The sequence below is a fragment of the Malurus melanocephalus genome, unplaced genomic scaffold (genome assembly GCF_030028575.1).
Source record: "Malurus melanocephalus ecotype Western Australia unplaced genomic scaffold, MMel_1.1 scaffold_522, whole genome shotgun sequence".
Taxonomy (NCBI): Eukaryota; Metazoa; Chordata; class Aves; order Passeriformes; family Maluridae; genus Malurus; species Malurus melanocephalus.
The window spans coordinates 459,133-476,680 of NW_026623754.1; the positions used below are offsets into that span (position 1 = coordinate 459,133).

Sequence of the window (17,548 nt, forward strand, 5' to 3'; positions counted from 1 at the left end):
TGATGTGATTTATTAATTTGTACAGCATTAAAAAAAAATAACCCMTGTTTGAGTACAGGGTATGTACACATAACCTGGTGTCAGAGCACATCCTCTGGTGGATTCCTACCTTGGTAGGTTTCTTGTCAGAGCTGCTCTGCTGTAGTTTTAGAATACGTGTTTGTCAGAAAGGCACACTTTGGTTCAACCACAGTTTTTGCTCAAGGATTATCAGAATACAGGCAGTTTTATTGTCAGCCATTTATTAGAGACAGTGTCCAGCTGTACAAAGTAATTTAACATTTACACTCCAACCCGTCCCAGCACACCAATAGCATACGGAGTAACACCACAGGTGCTGAGTACTGCATTACTTGGGTTTACTCTGTATATAAACACTGCGACACCTAGAGTAGTTCGGCGAAATTAGATGGAAAGGTGCAGAGCTGGTGCAGGGTCAAGTGCAGGAGGTCCATGAGAAGTCTTGCTCGAGCTGTAGAAGTCTTGAGTCTGCCCGAGCAGCCTCCAGGGTGGACAGCACCCCTCTCCCTGCAGCCCTCCATTGCCTCAGTGATGCTGTTTATCAGGAGCCAGCTGGTGCAGGTGGTGCTGGGGAGGAGAGCTGGGGTAGCCCACGCTGTGTTCCACATGACCAAAAAGATTGTTTAACAGGAGAGCTTCCAGCTGGCACACAAGGACAGTGTCTTGCCAAGCAGGTCCCATCTCAGAACACTCTGAGCTCTCATCAGTGCTGCAGCACCTCCCAGAAGCCATTCCTTCAGTAGCACCACTCCTCATAAAAGCCTCCTGGCATCACAGCAACGTTTGCTCCCAAGAGGAAGGCAGGGGCACAGCTACTCACGGTCACTGTCACTACTGTCACTGTCACTATCACTGCTGTCACCATCCCACCTGATGCTCTCCAGTGCCTTCCTGCAATGTAGAACAGTTCAGTCATCAGTCACCTGTTGTGACTTTTGCTTGAGAAGTGATCCCAAAACACAAGGCAAACCCTCTCCAAATGTGTTCTGTCCTCAAAGGACACGTGCACCCAGCATGTGGTGGAAGCATTCCMTCTTGGAAAAGCAGACTCCTTCAGTTCCCCTCAAAGGGGTGAGACAGCTGCTAGCGGGACTGGGCTTCTATTTACTCCCTTGGACCACACCTGGCTCCAAACTGTGATTCCTCAAGGTCCTTGAGCACCATCTGAGGATTGATCACCTGAGCTCAGCTGCAGCAGCTCAGCAGTGCAGAGACCACGAGCCCCAGAACCTGGGAGCCCCATGCAGGGCCAGGCTGTACCCACTGGCTGCCACTGGGCTGCTGCAGTGTCTTCAGGTAGCCAGACCCAGATAAGAAAAGATTGAAGGAAGGAAAGGCAATAAACAAGACTGAGCCGTGGATAAGAATAACTGCACCATGGAAAATTCCCTCCTAGGTGGGATGGATACAGTATGGAACCAAAAACTGAGGGGCCATTTCTGTCCCACAGTCAATAAACCATTACATTCTGAAGCCAGTTCTCTGCTCCCTTGTCAGAGAAGCCTTTCCAAATGAGTTGCCCCATCAACACCCTCTCTATTGTACCCCTTAAACAGTTACATGAAATATTCCAACTTACTTCTGTGTTTCAGAGAGTTCAAATTCCTCCTCYGTTCTGCTTTTCAGCCTTTGAGACGAAGGAAGCCCAAGGGATGCTGCCAGCTTTACCATCTTAATTGCCTCATCTGAGCCATTGGTTTGCTTAGCACAGTTCAAGAATTCATCCATCACCTTGTCACTGCAAAGGCGAAGGCAAATGGTGACTATTGTCAGGGTCACAGGAGAGATGCCCATTAATTTACTACCCATGCTTTAGAGATGGAGAGGTGACATTTTCAGATCACTCAACCAGTCCCTTTTTGCTCCTGCCACGAATTTCACCTCTGGTACAGTGAACACGATGTGGCAAATTTGGGAACTCCTGTCCCAGCAGATGGCAGCAACAGAGTACCCCTAGGTGTGTRGCCTTGGATACCACACCCTCATGGTGTTCACTTGGGCAAGCTCCAACTTGAATTAAAAAAAACCTACACCTAAACAAAACTTATTACTATTCCTTCCAAGTTGTGTCCYACTCCAGACAATTCCCTCCTTCAGRATCCTGAGAYAAACAASCTGTTGCAACCATGTATTAACAGCCTACAAAKCTACAATACATGAACACAGTATAAMAAGCAAAACTCGTTAGGCATCAAGGGTACCACCTATTAGGATTTGACTTGATTAACTCATCTTAGGAAATCCAGGCACCTCTAAGACATATGTGCTGAGTTAGGAACATACTGGAATTTTTTTGAGCACATGSCACACCAGATCACTCAATCTGCCCAGAGTGATTTGCACTGAGCTCATCAGTGGCACTGCTCTCCATGGCCCAGAGCCATGGACAGTCAATGACACCTCAATTACCAACCACATCACCCCCTCCCACTCTGCATTTTCAATATGCTTGGAGACAGAAAGCTCTTGGAATATATCCACTGAATAAACCAACAGCCATGCTCACAGGGACACACACACACACACTCATGTTCTGTCAGTTACAACCGGGGGCTTGAACTACTCAACCTTTAAAAGTCCCTCCTATCCCAAACCATTCCTTCATTCCATAACAAAAATTTAGGACCTCAGCCAAAAGAGAGACTCAGTAACTGAAGAATCTTAAAATACTTACGCGGGAATCCTATTGATTTGCTGGAAATGCTCCATCATGTTCCTATTGAAAACAAAATAATAGTTATAAACCGCCATATAACAGGAACAGACAGATATTCAACCTTTTGGATGAGCCTCCATTGAAACACAGGTAAACTCACAAGCTTATGAAATAAACCCCCTCGGGTCTGAAACAGATCCCATGCTGTGTTCTGTCAAATACAATCTGTGCCAGCTAACTACATTGGTTAGTTTAACACACAATAAATTAAAYTGTGCAGAAAACAAAGCACAGCCGGTGGCAAGGTTACTTTAAAAAACATATTTTTAGAATTTTTAAATACTCTCTTGTTGCTACTTCATTTCAAATGTATCAGGGCACAACATCTGTGTTCAATTGAAAATAGCCCAGAACCTTACATTAAAGACTAGATATTTTAACTATTTCAAGTTCAGAGCATGTAGGACAGTAAATTCTAGCTATTAGTGTTCTAAAAATAGTCTATTTAGAGTTTTAATTAGGGTTAATGCTAATGAAAATTTTAATTAAACTAGTGAATCTCTTTATCAGTTTGAATTAGACGGAGTTCTAAAAATCAGAACATGGGAAGCTGTGGGCAATCAGCAATGCTCAGGAAGTGATTAACAGACTGCACCTTGCCATAAGCAGCTGTACAAACTACAACAGATACTACATTAGTTTCTGAACCAGTTTTAAGATAAACAACTGTAAACTGGTGCCAAGAATGAACAGTAATGAAAGAAAAAACCCATCACATTCCCAGCACACTTTATCCCCTTTGTCTACACTAGCATTCCAAGGCATCAAGTCATTAGTGTTAGATTTTTGTGACTAAGCCTTGAGCTGCAGTGTCAGCAATCCCAGAGCCCACACGTACCAGGCATCCTGGGTCCTCCCAACCCTGGAGAACAGCACCACGACATGGCCCAGGGCACTCCCTGTCCACTCCAACGGGAYCTGCCCCAGCCCCGCCGGTTCATGGGCAGCTTTGATTTCTTCAGCACACTTGGCAAATGCCAGTTGAATCTGTGAAAAGATTGTGCTATTAATAACAAAACCTCTGAAATTAACATGCTTTTTAGTGCAATTGCTCCTGCAGCTCCTATAGGTTTGCTTTGAATGTGATTTAAATTGTGTGTTAGCAGCCATTACCCCTGGGAAGCAAATTTCCCTCTTCCATCAGGACAGCTGTCCCCACTAGGCAAGCTCAAAGGTGGCATTGCAGGGATAGCTGTATCCACCTTTAACTCCCTTCAGCTTGAGAAGGCAATTACTGCAAGAAATCCTTGGCAAAAATCCCTGAATTCTGCCATGTGCTTCCCAGAGACGTGGCTGCTGGGCTGCATTGCTTTTCCAAACTGGTAAGAAGGGATCCTGCTCAGTGTTCATTTGAGGTTTCTCTACAGATTGAAGACATTCCAAAGAGTTTAGCAGGCTTAGAAAAGCTCACATGGATCTGGAAATCTGCAGTGGCAGACGCACTGGAACTGGATCTCTAGGACTGACCAGGGAGAGAGCATTTACCGACAGTCTGGGGAGACACTGCTCCTCTCTACTGAGCTTCTGTGCTGCTTTTGGCTGGGATAGAGTTAAATTTCTTCAGTTTCTTCTTTCTTACTATGGGGCTGTGTTTTTTATTTAAGATGGAAAGTATGGAGGRKTAACACAGGAATATTTTTGTTATTGCTGGRGAGTGCTTAAAGAACATCAAGGCCCCCCCAGCAGTGAGTGGGCTGGGGRTGCACAAGGAGTGTGGTACAASKAGCTGGGGGGGGACACCTCCAGGACAGTTGCCCTAAATGATCCAAGGGATATTTCAGACCACAGGATCTCATGCTCAGTAGATAAAGCTGGGGAAAGGAGGAAGGGGGAGACATTTGGARTGATGGTGYTTGWCTTCCCAACTAACTGTTCCACATGAGCTTTCCAGGAGCCCAGCTTTCCCAGGGATGGCTGAACACCTGCCAACAATGGGAAATAGTGACTAAGCTCGAGTTTTGCATTTTTACTGTCCCAGTTCCCTCCACCATCCCACAGGGGAGGAGTGAGTGGCTGTGTTGGGGCTCAGCTGTTCACAGGGGTTATCAGCTTCCTTACCTCATTGGGGTRCTGGTCCCTGCTCATCAAAGACAAGAATTCTTCCAACAGGTCTTGCCTCCTGCTAAAGCCCAGATTTTTCACATCTGTTTAGRGAAAGGCAGTAGTTTGTAGCTGTAGTCAGTACCCGTTCCTGGCAATATGGTCAGCACAATTTAACAAGGCCAAGAACCATTCTCTGTGACTGAGAAGGTCACATTTAGTTCCCTTTTCCCTCATTATTAGGTTCTGTGCACCAAATAAAAAAAACCAATCTGATTTATTCTTCCCTTCCCTGCTGGTCTCAAACTTCTGGGTGCCAGCCCTACTACTCCCCTTGATAATGGCCTTCAAGGTGCCCAGAACTGACCAACCTGGTGGTGATGATGGCCCTGTCACAGAACAGGGAAGGAACAACACACAGAGCACTGTCTGTAAATCAAACAGCTACCAGTCCTAAAGGAGAACACAAACCTGAACTGCTGCTGGACAGTGAGACCCACGACCCCTGTGGGCAGAGACCTCCAACACCATCCACCATCTGCTGGGGATTAAGGAGTGACTCATATTCTTTTATATGATTTTGAKGCTAGATAAAATCTTAAGCAAGATSTGCAGAGGGGCTCAGGTGATWAGATACTATAGGCAAGCAGTGCACCTTCTCATGGCGACTCTAAGCAATGGGAAGTTTCCAAACTACCTCCAACTGCTTCTAGCATTTGTCAAACTGCCTTATGAAGCCATGTGCCCATCACTGACCTTCCCAGACTAAAGGAATGACTTCCAACTGGTTGGCTGCATCCAGTGCTTGAAGAAGGTCCAGTATATTTTTAGGAGTTGGATAGAAGAGCTAATGAAGAAAGAGAATCWTTTCAGTCACCTGTGACTGCTCCATGCCTCCAAGCTAAAGCTCTGCAGCTCTTACCCTGGTACACACTTACCGAAGATGACATTTCTTTGTACCACTTCAACACCACCTCAATTTGTTCCATCATGCACAACAACGAAAAGAATTTTGACCTAGAGAGAAAAAAYGTCCTAATTTAGTGATGATTAAATCAACCAAACCATATAGAAGTACCAGCAAATGATGGTGTGCTGATCATATTTGTACTGCAAATCAAGGAAATTTCACTGATTAAAACACTCCATGCAATCAGAAAAGCAGCAGTATTCTTATGACAGCTTAATGCTCACATTAGGTAATTGGCAGAATTAATYAGAAGTTAGACTATTATGTTTCAGAATACAAAAAAATGCAATATTGCTGCCTGATGCCAGTTTTCAGGTACCTGCATCTGTCTCAGATGCAACCTTTGGATATAACAACTGAACTAAATTAACCTCATTACATGTGAGAGTTAACAAGACAAGCCTGAGCCCCTGATCCAGTGCACTGACCACAAAAACATCCTGACACTAAGAAACTATGCTGCTTTGGTTACCTCCAAAGCTGCCATCCTGGGTACWCAACAGAATGGCAGAAAATACAACTGGTTGTTCTAGTTGTTGGATGGGTGTTGAGATAAACTGATGCTCCATGACACTGGATTTCAGTTCAAAGGCCACAAACTGAAAATGAATCCTAGGCAATTACTACTSTTAAGAAGGATCTAATTCCCAAACTGGACATACAATAACCAGCTGGTGTTCAATGTCTGAATCCTAGTTTGTACTGAACCTGACAATGACACACAAGATGCTGAATATAATCTCCACTCACCAGTAGCCATTTAACCGATCCACATCCAAGAATTTCCAGTTGTCTCCCTTCTCCATTGCCTTGTTTAACTGATAGGCAAGCTTGATATCTTTTAGATCACAGCACTGCAATAAACCAGCCAGATTTGAAAGATACCAAATGTAGCAGTCAACACATCCYTCAAGACTCACTTTCATAAAGGTACATGCAGGTATCACAGGCATGCAAGTTACCAGTTAGGRAGGGATCAAACAAAGCAGCATTATGGCAGAAAGTTACAGGTGATGAGCACAGATGAAGATGCAAGATATTGAAAGCTAAACCTTGTATGACAGGGTGTAAAATCACAGGCTGGAGGGGCTTGAAGGAATTGTGATGGGAGGGAAGAGGCACTTACCACTTGCATGGCAGTGGTAAAAAAGTTGGCTGAAAGGAAGCAAACAAGAGTRTGTTAACTTCAAACTCCCAAGAGACATAAAACAACTCATTAACCCACCCTCCCAGAGGAGAGATGAGGTATGGTCAATTAGAAACTCAATCTGTAGCTGAGTTTGACTATATGGCAGGGCAGCCTACAGATCTTYCTTTGCCAAACCCATCTTCAGATGTAAGCTGCACTTGCTTACAAAAGTATAGAAAGGCTTATGAACTTCCCAGGGCAAAGATGTGCACACAGAGATGGMAAAAAGAGCAAGGGACACATGAATATATCCCTCCTATAGAGCCACACTCCACTTCTCCATGAAGCTTTATTTCATGAAATTTTCTGAACAGGATTAGAAAGAACTAGAATAGGAAAACTCACAGCACACTACAACAAAAACCTGCCATTCACCTGATGTGTATAATTTCCTGAAGCTGTTAGCAGCTCTTACATAAACTGATCTTGTACCTAACACTGTTTTTTTTTTTTTAATTTCATGAACTTGAAATGCTCATTGACTCAAGCTACACATCTGCTTCCACACAGAAGCCAGTGCACCAACACCATTCCAAGCACTGGAATTTGTTCTTTGTCTCCAGAAGTATCATGAGGGACTGAGAGAAGCAAGCTGCATGCATTTGTCTTTGCTGAGTAAAACTACCTGACATTCACAGGTRCCTTTTCACCCAAGCTTGAAGTCCTTACCATCATCAGGGTCCTGAGCAGTGAAACTCCTCTTTTCAACCTCATTTAACACCTCAGAGATGATGTCTGATGAAAGAACATCAACTGTGGGACAGAGATACAAACAATATCACATCTCAGTTGTGCCAAACAGTTCCTTAGTGAAGAGCATCAGCCTGCAAATACAATATGAAATGGTACTGAAACATAATTTCAAAAAAYGTTTTAATTCCTATGGTGCTCAACACCAGCTGCAATTTAATTTGCTCTAAAATTTCCCCTACTACTGCCAGATTTCCAAAGCCCAGCAGGGCAGATTCAGGAATATAGAAGTGCTTTCTAGCAAGRAATGAAACAGGCCTGGAAGTCTGTCTAGTTAGCAGGCTGCACTGGGMAAAGCAAASYATTTCATRAACAAACAAAAAATTTWAAAGGGGAMGAAACAAAAACAAAACAAAGCAAATAAACAAAATTTGAACCAAATTTTGAACCAAACCCAGARTGACACCAGAACAATTCCTTCCCATTACTTAAAACACAAGGACTGCAGTTATGGCTACTCTGCCTATTTTCTTCTTACAGCTAAAATTTTGTGTGCATAGGATCGTGGACATTTGGGTTCCTGCCTCCTAACACAGCTATTTCTCATGACAGCTCTAATGCACAGAACTGTTGCAGAAAAACAAATCCCAGTAAAATTTCACCCTGTGAATGGCACGGTCTATGAAATCACACACGTTGTCATATCCACCCTCCACAATGACTGAGTAGCATTTGCTTCCTGTATGAGGTTACCATCCTTTTTTTCTCCCCCCATGCAGAATCAGGCTGCACCTTGATCAATCACACCAATTCAAGTTGTCTTTTAATACAGCTGCTACACAAGACACATTCATGGCTAAGCTGATAGTGCACGTACCACCTCTGTAGTACACGCAGAGGATGTGATCATAGGATGCAAGGCTGGGCTCTGGAAAGCAAAAACATTGCAGTTACCTCCACATTCCTGGCTGAGCTCTGTGTCACAGCTCTAACTCACAGTCTGCTCTGCTCCTCCAGTCAGGCAGCACACATAAATTTACTCTAATATCTCTCCCCATCCACCCTAATGCTGGACCATACACATGCCTGGGAGAGGTGACACCCAACACTAGACCACCACCTGGGGCATCCTATTCCCATGGGGGGAGCAGCCAAGCTTCCTTGCTCTAAACTAAACCCAGAACTACTTCATAGCTACTTCCCTTCTGCTCATGAATGTAATCTTTAGTCTATCAAGAAGCATGCTACYGGGTCAAAGCACACTCCAAAAATCAAATAAATTCTGCAGATATTCTCTGATTTTGCAATACTTAATTGAAATAAAAAAAAAATCATCAGCTGGATTAAAAGCTTGTTCCTTTTACTTTCAAGCTTTTTACTTTTCCTTTCCTTTCTACAAGAGATGTAGATCTAGACACCTGAACTGGCTTGGGTGGCTTGTGAAGTATATCTTCCCAGGAATCACTGTGTTGTGTGGTGCTGAACTCTTCAGTTAACTCTTGTGTTCTAGAGGTGACACTGGAATATCATAATCACTGCATATAATAAATACTCTGCTTCTCTTACCTATATCAAGTTCTTCCATTTCCTTTAATACCAATAAAGACACACTTCTGCCGATATTACCACATCTTCTCAGAGTCTTCAGGACAGAATTAAAGGTCAGCAGAGTTGGTTGCACTTTCTGTTGAGCCATCTGATTCAGGAAGTCCTTAAAACAAAATCCCCAAATCCTTAGTGCTTCATGTTATGGATCACAGTTCAGCTTTCAGGGTTACACATACATTTCCWCAACCTAATCCTTCTCACCCCCTTCAAGTGAACAACTCTTCTTTAASTGATTATTTATTAAGGTATTACTACCTAATTTTAATGACCAAAACACAAAGCTACATTACATCAGAATAAATTCTGGAGAATTCTTTCTAGAACACAAAGGATATTTTTATAGTTACGTAATATTTTTCCTTACTAATGTGTCATTAAAACTCAAAATTCCATTTCTGTCACAACACAAYGAATTAAAATACAATGAGTTTTTATCTAAAATTGTTCATTTATTTTATCTCCCCACAGTAATYTCCCCAATTACTTTCTGTCCAGGCAGTTCCTAGATCAGGTATGTTCTTACAAGGCAAACCACCCTGCAAAGGCAAGGTTGAATTTTTCACATTTGCCAGTCCTCTATAGGTAGCTTTTCTGTTTAAACTACTGTACTTTGTTTACAGCAGAGATTATGATTTCTTGATTTTAGTTCTTGATTTTAGTCCTCCAATAACTGTTAAAATTTTACTAATAAGGCAGATCAAGAACCCACACTCTTATCCCTTCCCCACCTCTTTTGCTCCACCCCCCTTACCTTGGCTAATTCCCATCTGTCCACAAACTTGTCTTTTAGAAATGGGATTGCTCTGATCAGTGCGTTGAAGGTGTGCACATCAGCTGGGAAATGTAAGATAATCCATTTTAATTTGGAGAAATGTAAGATAATCCATTTGTAGCCTACAGGAAAGGGTTTGTTCTAGCATGGCTCAGTTTTTGGCAAAGTCTCATGCAAACCTGTTTCCAGAGAGCCAGCCACATGCCAACTACACTGGAGTTACCAGTTTGCATTCAGCTCCCATGATCCAGCTGAGGTCCGTACCCCTGCGCCAATCATCACWGCCATGAACAAACACTCCTGTGCCCAACAGGGGGGTTCTGGTACTTAGGAGGCCACAAAATACAACCAAGAGACACTCACCCTTGTGCCTTTCATTCAGCAAGTCTATGTACATGTCATAAGCTTTGGAATAAGCCCCATGCTGCAAAAACAACAAAAATAAACCATCTCTATKATTGTGTGAGATTTCACAAGATGAAAAAAATCCCCCAGCACTGAAGAATAACTTTACCTTCACCATCCCACGGATCATTGTGCAATAGGAGTGTGCATTCTTCTCTGRCATTATCTTAAATATCCTCTCAGCATGGTTGTTCTCTCTGGAGTCAATGAACAAGATAAATGTTAAAGAMCCAAGKAAAAGGTACCTTKAGGAAAAGGACTCAACATRCAGAATAAAATAATAGGCTGTGYCCCCAAGGAGTGACATTCACATATCACAACTGTGATACTTCGAGCTATTCTACAGTCAGCAAACACATGTTTATTTAACAAGTAACACGTGAGTAGGGGCTGTGAAAAGAACTAAGTCTGTTCTGCAACAACAATACATGTGCAMGACCCACGGAATATGGGAATATAGGCAAGATTTTCTGTACCTCCATCTGGGGCCAGATGACTGTGAACCTTTTTGGAACTGTCTCTTTGGAGCCTTCTGCTCTGAAGCATTTACCTGGAGAGATTTTTGCTGAAATAAGTTTCTCAGAATTCAAAATTATGATTTAACATCAAGTGATGCTATTTGGTAACAACACTGAAGTTCAGCAGCATGGACCAAAGATGTTTTTTAATGGGTTATATTATAATAATGGATATCATAACATTCAGGAGGCAGTAAGCAGATTGAGAATAACGTTTATGTTATTACATGTACTAACAGCTTCACACAAACTACAGTTGCTAGTTCACTCATGGTATTTTTATAATAGACATATCTCTGGGAAATGTTAACTGCATCTGATCCATCTCATGGCACATCCCATACAGACAGTACAAAAATCTCACCCTGATACATTCCCATTACGTATGAAACAAATAAATAGAGACCAAGTTTTCCATACCTCTGGTTCTTCCGAACTGTCTTTTTCTTCTTCCTCTTTTTCAGGAGTACGTTTATCATCTCCATAGAAGCATAACAAATCTAAAAGGCTGTTTGTGGTCTCCAGAGATACAGGGGTACCTTTACAAAATAAAAATTTATGACAGTCAGAGAAAAAGTGAAGAGYTCATCACTCTATAGCGACATCAGAAAACTTCTGAACACCACTTTGCTCTCTTTGAAAACAAAGACATTCCCTAGCAAGTCCCTAACCCTGGGTGTGACACCAGTAATGCCACAAATCAACTCATCACAGGAGACAATTTTTAACACTGAACTAGAGTATGTTTTTCTACTGAAGCCACTGAAAGGGTATTTTCCTGATAAAGCAGGASAGGGAAATGATAGTTGGCAGCCAGAACTGTGAAGCAGCACAAGCCCAGTATAGCATCTGAARCTTCTAGTGATTTTCCTAACTTCTCCTAAAATACACCCTGCTGTGAAGACCACTTTGCGTGTTTCACATTCTATGAAACAGATTTAAAACCAACAAAAAGATTTAATCTGCTKCCTGTTCAAGAACTCATTTGTTCTCCTCATAATCAAAGTGACATGTCTGCTAAGCAGTGGCTAAGATACTCCAGTGATTCTAGAGAACCACCTTCCCAGACCAGACASTTGTGAAAGGAGCAACAGAGTCACAAAATTGTCTCCACAGCCTGTGCCAGCTATTAAAATACTTTTGGCACAATTCAAGTGGAGCTCCACCACAGAATCCAGCAGGTGACCACATACCTGCCTGTAGAAGCTGATCAAACATGTCCACAGACTCTTTCTGCATTCGGAGGTGAATGCGCTCCCTTAGAGCTTCCTCACTCACTCCTTCAATCTGAGGTGTGAGAGCCTCAGGCATCAGGCACTAAAAGCAGAGAGGAAGTCAGACACGAGCTCAAACCTCCTSCAAATTGTCACTAAAACATTAACCAAATATCCTTACTCTTCTCCCAGCACACTGTTTGCAGTTTAACAACACCAGTCCTTTTGGTGGCGAAGGACCACACACATTCTCATCCCTCACTTTTGTGCTAGGAAGCAATATCTAAACAAGACTGCTTTTCTTATTTTTACTTCAAGAACCTGATATGATATTGAACTCCCAACAGAAACATTCACTACAGAAATATAATGGAAATACAGTACTGCTTTTAAACTGTCTGCAAAAGTTAAAAAAAGATCCTTTTATCTTAGTTTTGGACCAGTCCAACAGCTGATTTCATTGACAAAGCACAAATAACAACAAAAAMCAAAAGCTTACTGGTACATTGGGCTCTGCAAAAGTCTTGTCAAAATACTGAGGAAAGTTCTTTATAATGTATTTTGCAGCGTTTCTCCCAGACTCCTTCGACAATGAATAGAGACGCTGCATAGAGATGAGAGAGAACAAGACAAAGAAGTACACAAATTACAAGGCTGAGAGTGAGGAAAAAGATTTTCATTAACTCTGAACATCCTGATGAAATAAAACTCATGCTTCACTTCCACTTAGTAAAATCACAGGCACAAGACAACATTCCAGGTAAACATCCTGGTGCTCCTGCCAGTATAAAAATATATTCTTAAAATGCCATTGTATTCTACTTCCTTATTACTTAGTCAAGGGACACATTCAGATATCTGAAATGCTGCCCTACTACATCAAGCTCAACAACATCCCTCATTTTAGAGAGAAAATTCTGAAAGCAATCTGATATTTCATCTTTAGTAATCAAAACCAGGCTTCAATTAGGTAAGAGTATTCATAACCTAGACAAGGGCAGGGAGTAAGCTATCAAGGATCTGAAATACCTACAGAATTAGCTGCATTTCTTGGCATAAGGAAAGGGTCATCCTGGAACATGTAATGAGCAGCAGTAGGATCCTGTAGAAAGAAGARTCCAGGATTGAAAGTTTTTCAGTCATGTACACAGGCACAACACACTGTCTCATGGAATTTAAGGCACAATGAATTCTTCCATCATAATCACCACCTATGCACATTTTACAGAAGTTCCTTTTGTTCAACAAGGTTGAGCCTGTTTAAAAAAAGTTTTAAAAACATTTTCATTTTACACACACACATGCAGGCTAACATGGTGACAAAAAAAAAGGATCCTTCCTGTAATATGGCAAGCATTAAGTCCCTTGCAAAACAAGTGGGACCTCAAGTGTACTAGTCTTAGGAAGCTGATGGGACTTGCAGGTTTTGATTTAATTTCCAGAATTCAAGATAGACAGGATTAAAGAACAGCATCCCAGCATTTCCAGGTTTAGCCCAGCAAGAGCAGACACTCATTGCACTTTGTAAAGCCTTTCTGGACTGAGACTGGGAAGGGCATTCTAGATTGGGAAGCTGAACTGCTAAAGAGACTTGGTCCTTATGTAGCAAAATCCTTACCAAGGTATTGCAATTTTCACTGCAGCTCACCCTTAGCACAAGAATGAGGCTTTAACAACAAACCAAAACACCTTGAGCAAAAGTGAAAAGCCTGATGTGAAAATCCCATCTTTCATTTATGGCCAAAGTAGAAATYAAGAGCCTCCTGAGCACAAGACTATTGCACAAAATGGACAACCTGACCCATTTCCATGACCCACAGAACCACTCACCCTGTTCACAGTAGAAGCCAAGGTCTTGAGCACCGCGAGCTTATCCCTAAACACAAAGGAATTTGACTAAAACTCAGTTTGAATGCTGTGCATTACACTGTTTGGAGAACAAGGACAGGCTTACCCTGATCCATAAGGATTTTCACTTCTAGGAAGTAATTGTTTTGCTGCACTTATAAAATAAGTAGAATGTATGGAATGTTAGAATGGTCTCAATTCTTAAAAAAGACCAGGAAAAAAGAGATTTTGTGGAAAATCAGAAGAGCATCTGTATTTCCTGATAATACTTCTGCTCTTACAATACCTTACCAAAGAAAGATCAAAAGGAAGAGACACAAAAAATTCCTTGGAATGCTGCTCCAAGAGCATCTTTTAGGGATAAATACATGAAGCCCCTCTCCAAGACATGTCTTTGCAGGAAAAAAATAAACCAGACTAAACTAAACACAGGTTCCTCAGGACTCCTGTGGCTGCGGATCCTTAAGTCTTTGCTGTTTCCAGCAAACAAGGAAAGGCCAGTGAAAGTGTTTAGGTGAAGATGGCCTTATTTTCAGTTTACATGCAGACACCATTTGGCCATGAAYGTAGTTTTGGCTGTAAAGTCATGCAATTCCACCTTAAGTGTTTCCAACAAGATAGGTTTTGTTCAGCTGTGTTATTTCTAAGCAGGATTTATTCAGCCAGCTATCAATAACCAAGTTTTATTTTGCTAGAAGAAACATTCATGTGCGAACAGCCAAATAAACTTGATTTTACAGCTCTTTAGCAAAAGTGATCTTTTACAAAAAACTAGAACCATGCTCAAAAATGCAATTGCTGTAAATGTTTTTAAAAGAAATGCCAGGAATGCAGTGTACATAGTCTGCACAGAGAGTAARAGTCAAGAATATTCACAGAGCCCCAAATCAGCAGGAAAACCACTAGTGGGACATGCCATCAAGGAATAGAGGAACCTCAACTTTCTTTTTCAGATTTCATGGACAGACTACATTTAGCTAACACTGATTTTCTTCCCAATCAAGATTACAGAAGTAAGCACTCACCATGTTTTCTTTCGGGGGAGCACAATTTCTTCTTGAGTTACTATGAGAAACAGTATTAAAATAATGATTAGAAACAAAGATATGCCCAAAGAAAATCTTGATCTCATGGCTATAGCAAGGTGGGGGTCAATCTCTTCTCCTAAGTTACAAATTATGGAAAAAGAGCAAATGGCCTCAGGCTGCACCAGATGAAGTTTAAATGGATATTAGGAAAAATATCTTCACTGAAAGGCTTGTCAAGCACAGGAATGGGCTGACCAGGGAAGTGGTGGAGCCACCATCCCTGGAGGGATTTAAGGCATGTGTGGCACTCAGGGACGTGGTTTAGAGGTGCTTTGGCCAGAATTAACAGCTGGACTTCCTATCCTTCCTGGGTCTTTTCCTATCCAAGCAATTCCATGATTCTATGAAAATTAAACATTCAAGCTGATCCATCTGAAAGTACTAAAGCAAGGATTTTAAAACTACAATCTAATATAGGCTCATGGAGCACAGGACTGGTGATGAGGTAAGGAATCAAGTTAATCCAGGAAATTTCTGCACAATGAAGACAGGGAAAAAAAAAATCCAAGAAGAAGAAAGAGGGTGTTTACACCATATTTATCTCCTGACACACTGTGCTGTTTAGAGACTGRGAAACATGCAAGAAACCAGTAATGAAGACATCTTACCTTCTGAATTGTCCAYTGTCTTTCCAAGAGCAGTACTACCCGAAGAGCACCTAGAAARCAATCAGAGGTTTGAATTTATGGTGATCACATAAATATAGCAAAAGCAGATTACAGAAATTCTGTACTACAGGCCAGAATTAACTAAAACATTAGAGGRAACAGGAGTGCATTAGAGTAACAAGCAATGTTGCACAGCTACTAACTCCACATTATTACCATAAAACTTACATTTGATGTTTAAGGCCCTAATTTCAAGAGACAAAAAGTTACATGCGAAAAATTACACTACAAAAAAAAATGGTGATTATTTAATGCTGGGGTATGATGTTTTAAAAGTAGTTTTCATGAATCAGTGCATCTCTGAAAGAAAACCATGCACATAAATCAGAACAGACACCTTATGTCTTAAAGGCAGAATCATACTGAAAACAGCACCTAAACCTGAAGTTGTGATGCAGGTGAGTCAGCCCTGATGAGTTCCAAATGCCAAATCCCTACAGATCTGCAGAAATTTGTGCACAAAAGCACAGCTGCAGCAGTCATAGACACACAAACTTATTCTGCTGCTCTGTATTGCAAACGAGCTGCTTTGTGCTCAGTTACAGGACACTGCTTCAAGTCTCTCACCACAGTTCACATTTTACTGCTTTTAACACAAACTAAGAATTACATTAAAATACTTCTACTCTTTTTGCTCATGAAGTAACACTAAAYTGCAACTCTGGCCTTCAGTGCCTCCACACTGACCTTGGCCCCAAGGGAGAGGCTGTTAAGGKGCAAGCACAGCTCTCTGCTTTACCGCGGCATTGCACAATTCTAGAGCTCTTGGAAGCCCCATGAAGTTGTTAACTATGAATCTGCCATCCCAAATATGAATTATGAGTACCCAGTGAAATGGGATCTTTTCATTTGAGCCATTCCCTGAACAAAACCTAATTTCATACAACGACAGAATGTTAAGGGGTTGAGAGAGATCTTACAGMTCTTGCTCCAACCCCACTGCTTTGGGCAGGGACACTTTCCAGTAGACCAGGTTGCTCCAAACCCCATCCAATCTGGCCTTGAACACCTCCAGGGGAGGAGCATCCACAAGTTCTATGGGCAACCTGAGCCAGTGTCTCACCACCCTCACRGTAAAGAACTTCTCTCTCCTATCTAACCTAAACTCCATTTTTCCATCTTTACTCACTATATCTTGTTCTAGCACTACAACTCCTGACGAAAGCTCCTCTCTGGCTTCCTGATAAGACTCCTTCACGTATTGGAAGACTGCTATGGAATCCCCACACAACACTCCCTTCTCCAGGCTGAAAGGCAGGAGAAAGCTGCCTTCTTAGGGGAAGTGCTCATCTATTTTTTTCCTAAAACTCAGCTCTACAAATCGTTTAACAGCTCAAACTCTCTTCCGGGAGGCTCCGAGCCGTCCAAAAGCAGAAAAGACCCCCAGGAAAGGCGTTCAAAGGCAGGGAATAGTCCGAAGAAAAGAACTCCCCACGCCACCTTGACCACGCCAGCCCCAGGAGCCACCGCACATGCGCACTCTGAGCGCCCACACTGCGCCTGCGCGGCCTTTCCCGCCTCACGCCCCGCACACCCCGCACTGCCCACCCGCCGATTCCGATTCCTCTCCGGTGCCGCCGCCGCCACCCGGCCCTTCCCTCCCGGCGGACCCTCACCGGTAGCTCTCCCGCCCGCTCGGGAGGCGGCACCGCCGACCCCACCACAGCGCCCGCTGCCAGCAGCCACCCCCGACTCGCCGCGCCGCCATGCCTGCCCCGCGCGGTGCACTCTGGGAGCAGGGGCGGCACCACTCCCCCGGCGGTGGGGGGGGCCGGTACCGCCCCTTTATAGCGGTGGTACC

At 42.7% G+C, this 17,548-nt stretch overlaps 1 protein-coding gene and 1 non-coding gene across 2 annotated transcripts; both read right to left on the reverse strand.

Moving 5' to 3' along the window:
- Positions 1-386: 386 nt before the first annotated feature.
- On the reverse strand, positions 387-17,485 carry PTCD3 (pentatricopeptide repeat domain 3). Its single transcript, XM_057381681.1, has 24 exons — positions 17,364-17,485; positions 15,688-15,737; positions 15,017-15,056; positions 13,974-14,019; positions 13,177-13,245; positions 12,643-12,747; positions 12,123-12,246; positions 11,350-11,468; positions 10,888-10,961; positions 10,521-10,608; positions 10,370-10,430; positions 9,986-10,068; positions 9,193-9,337; positions 8,504-8,554; positions 7,606-7,689; positions 6,874-6,902; positions 6,498-6,601; positions 5,716-5,794; positions 5,534-5,624; positions 4,796-4,881; positions 3,576-3,724; positions 2,696-2,737; positions 1,601-1,759; positions 387-912 (listed from the first exon to the last, which is right to left on the reverse strand). The coding sequence occupies exons 1-24, from the start codon at positions 17,453-17,455 to the stop codon at positions 834-836; spliced, it is 2,049 nt and encodes a 682-aa protein (XP_057237664.1). The 5' UTR covers positions 17,456-17,485; the 3' UTR covers positions 387-833.
- LOC130582792 (small nucleolar RNA SNORD94) lies at positions 10,153-10,294 on the reverse strand. Its single transcript, XR_008966340.1, has one exon. It is a non-coding gene; the product is annotated as a small nucleolar RNA SNORD94 (small nucleolar RNA).
- Positions 17,486-17,548: the final 63 nt, after the last annotated feature.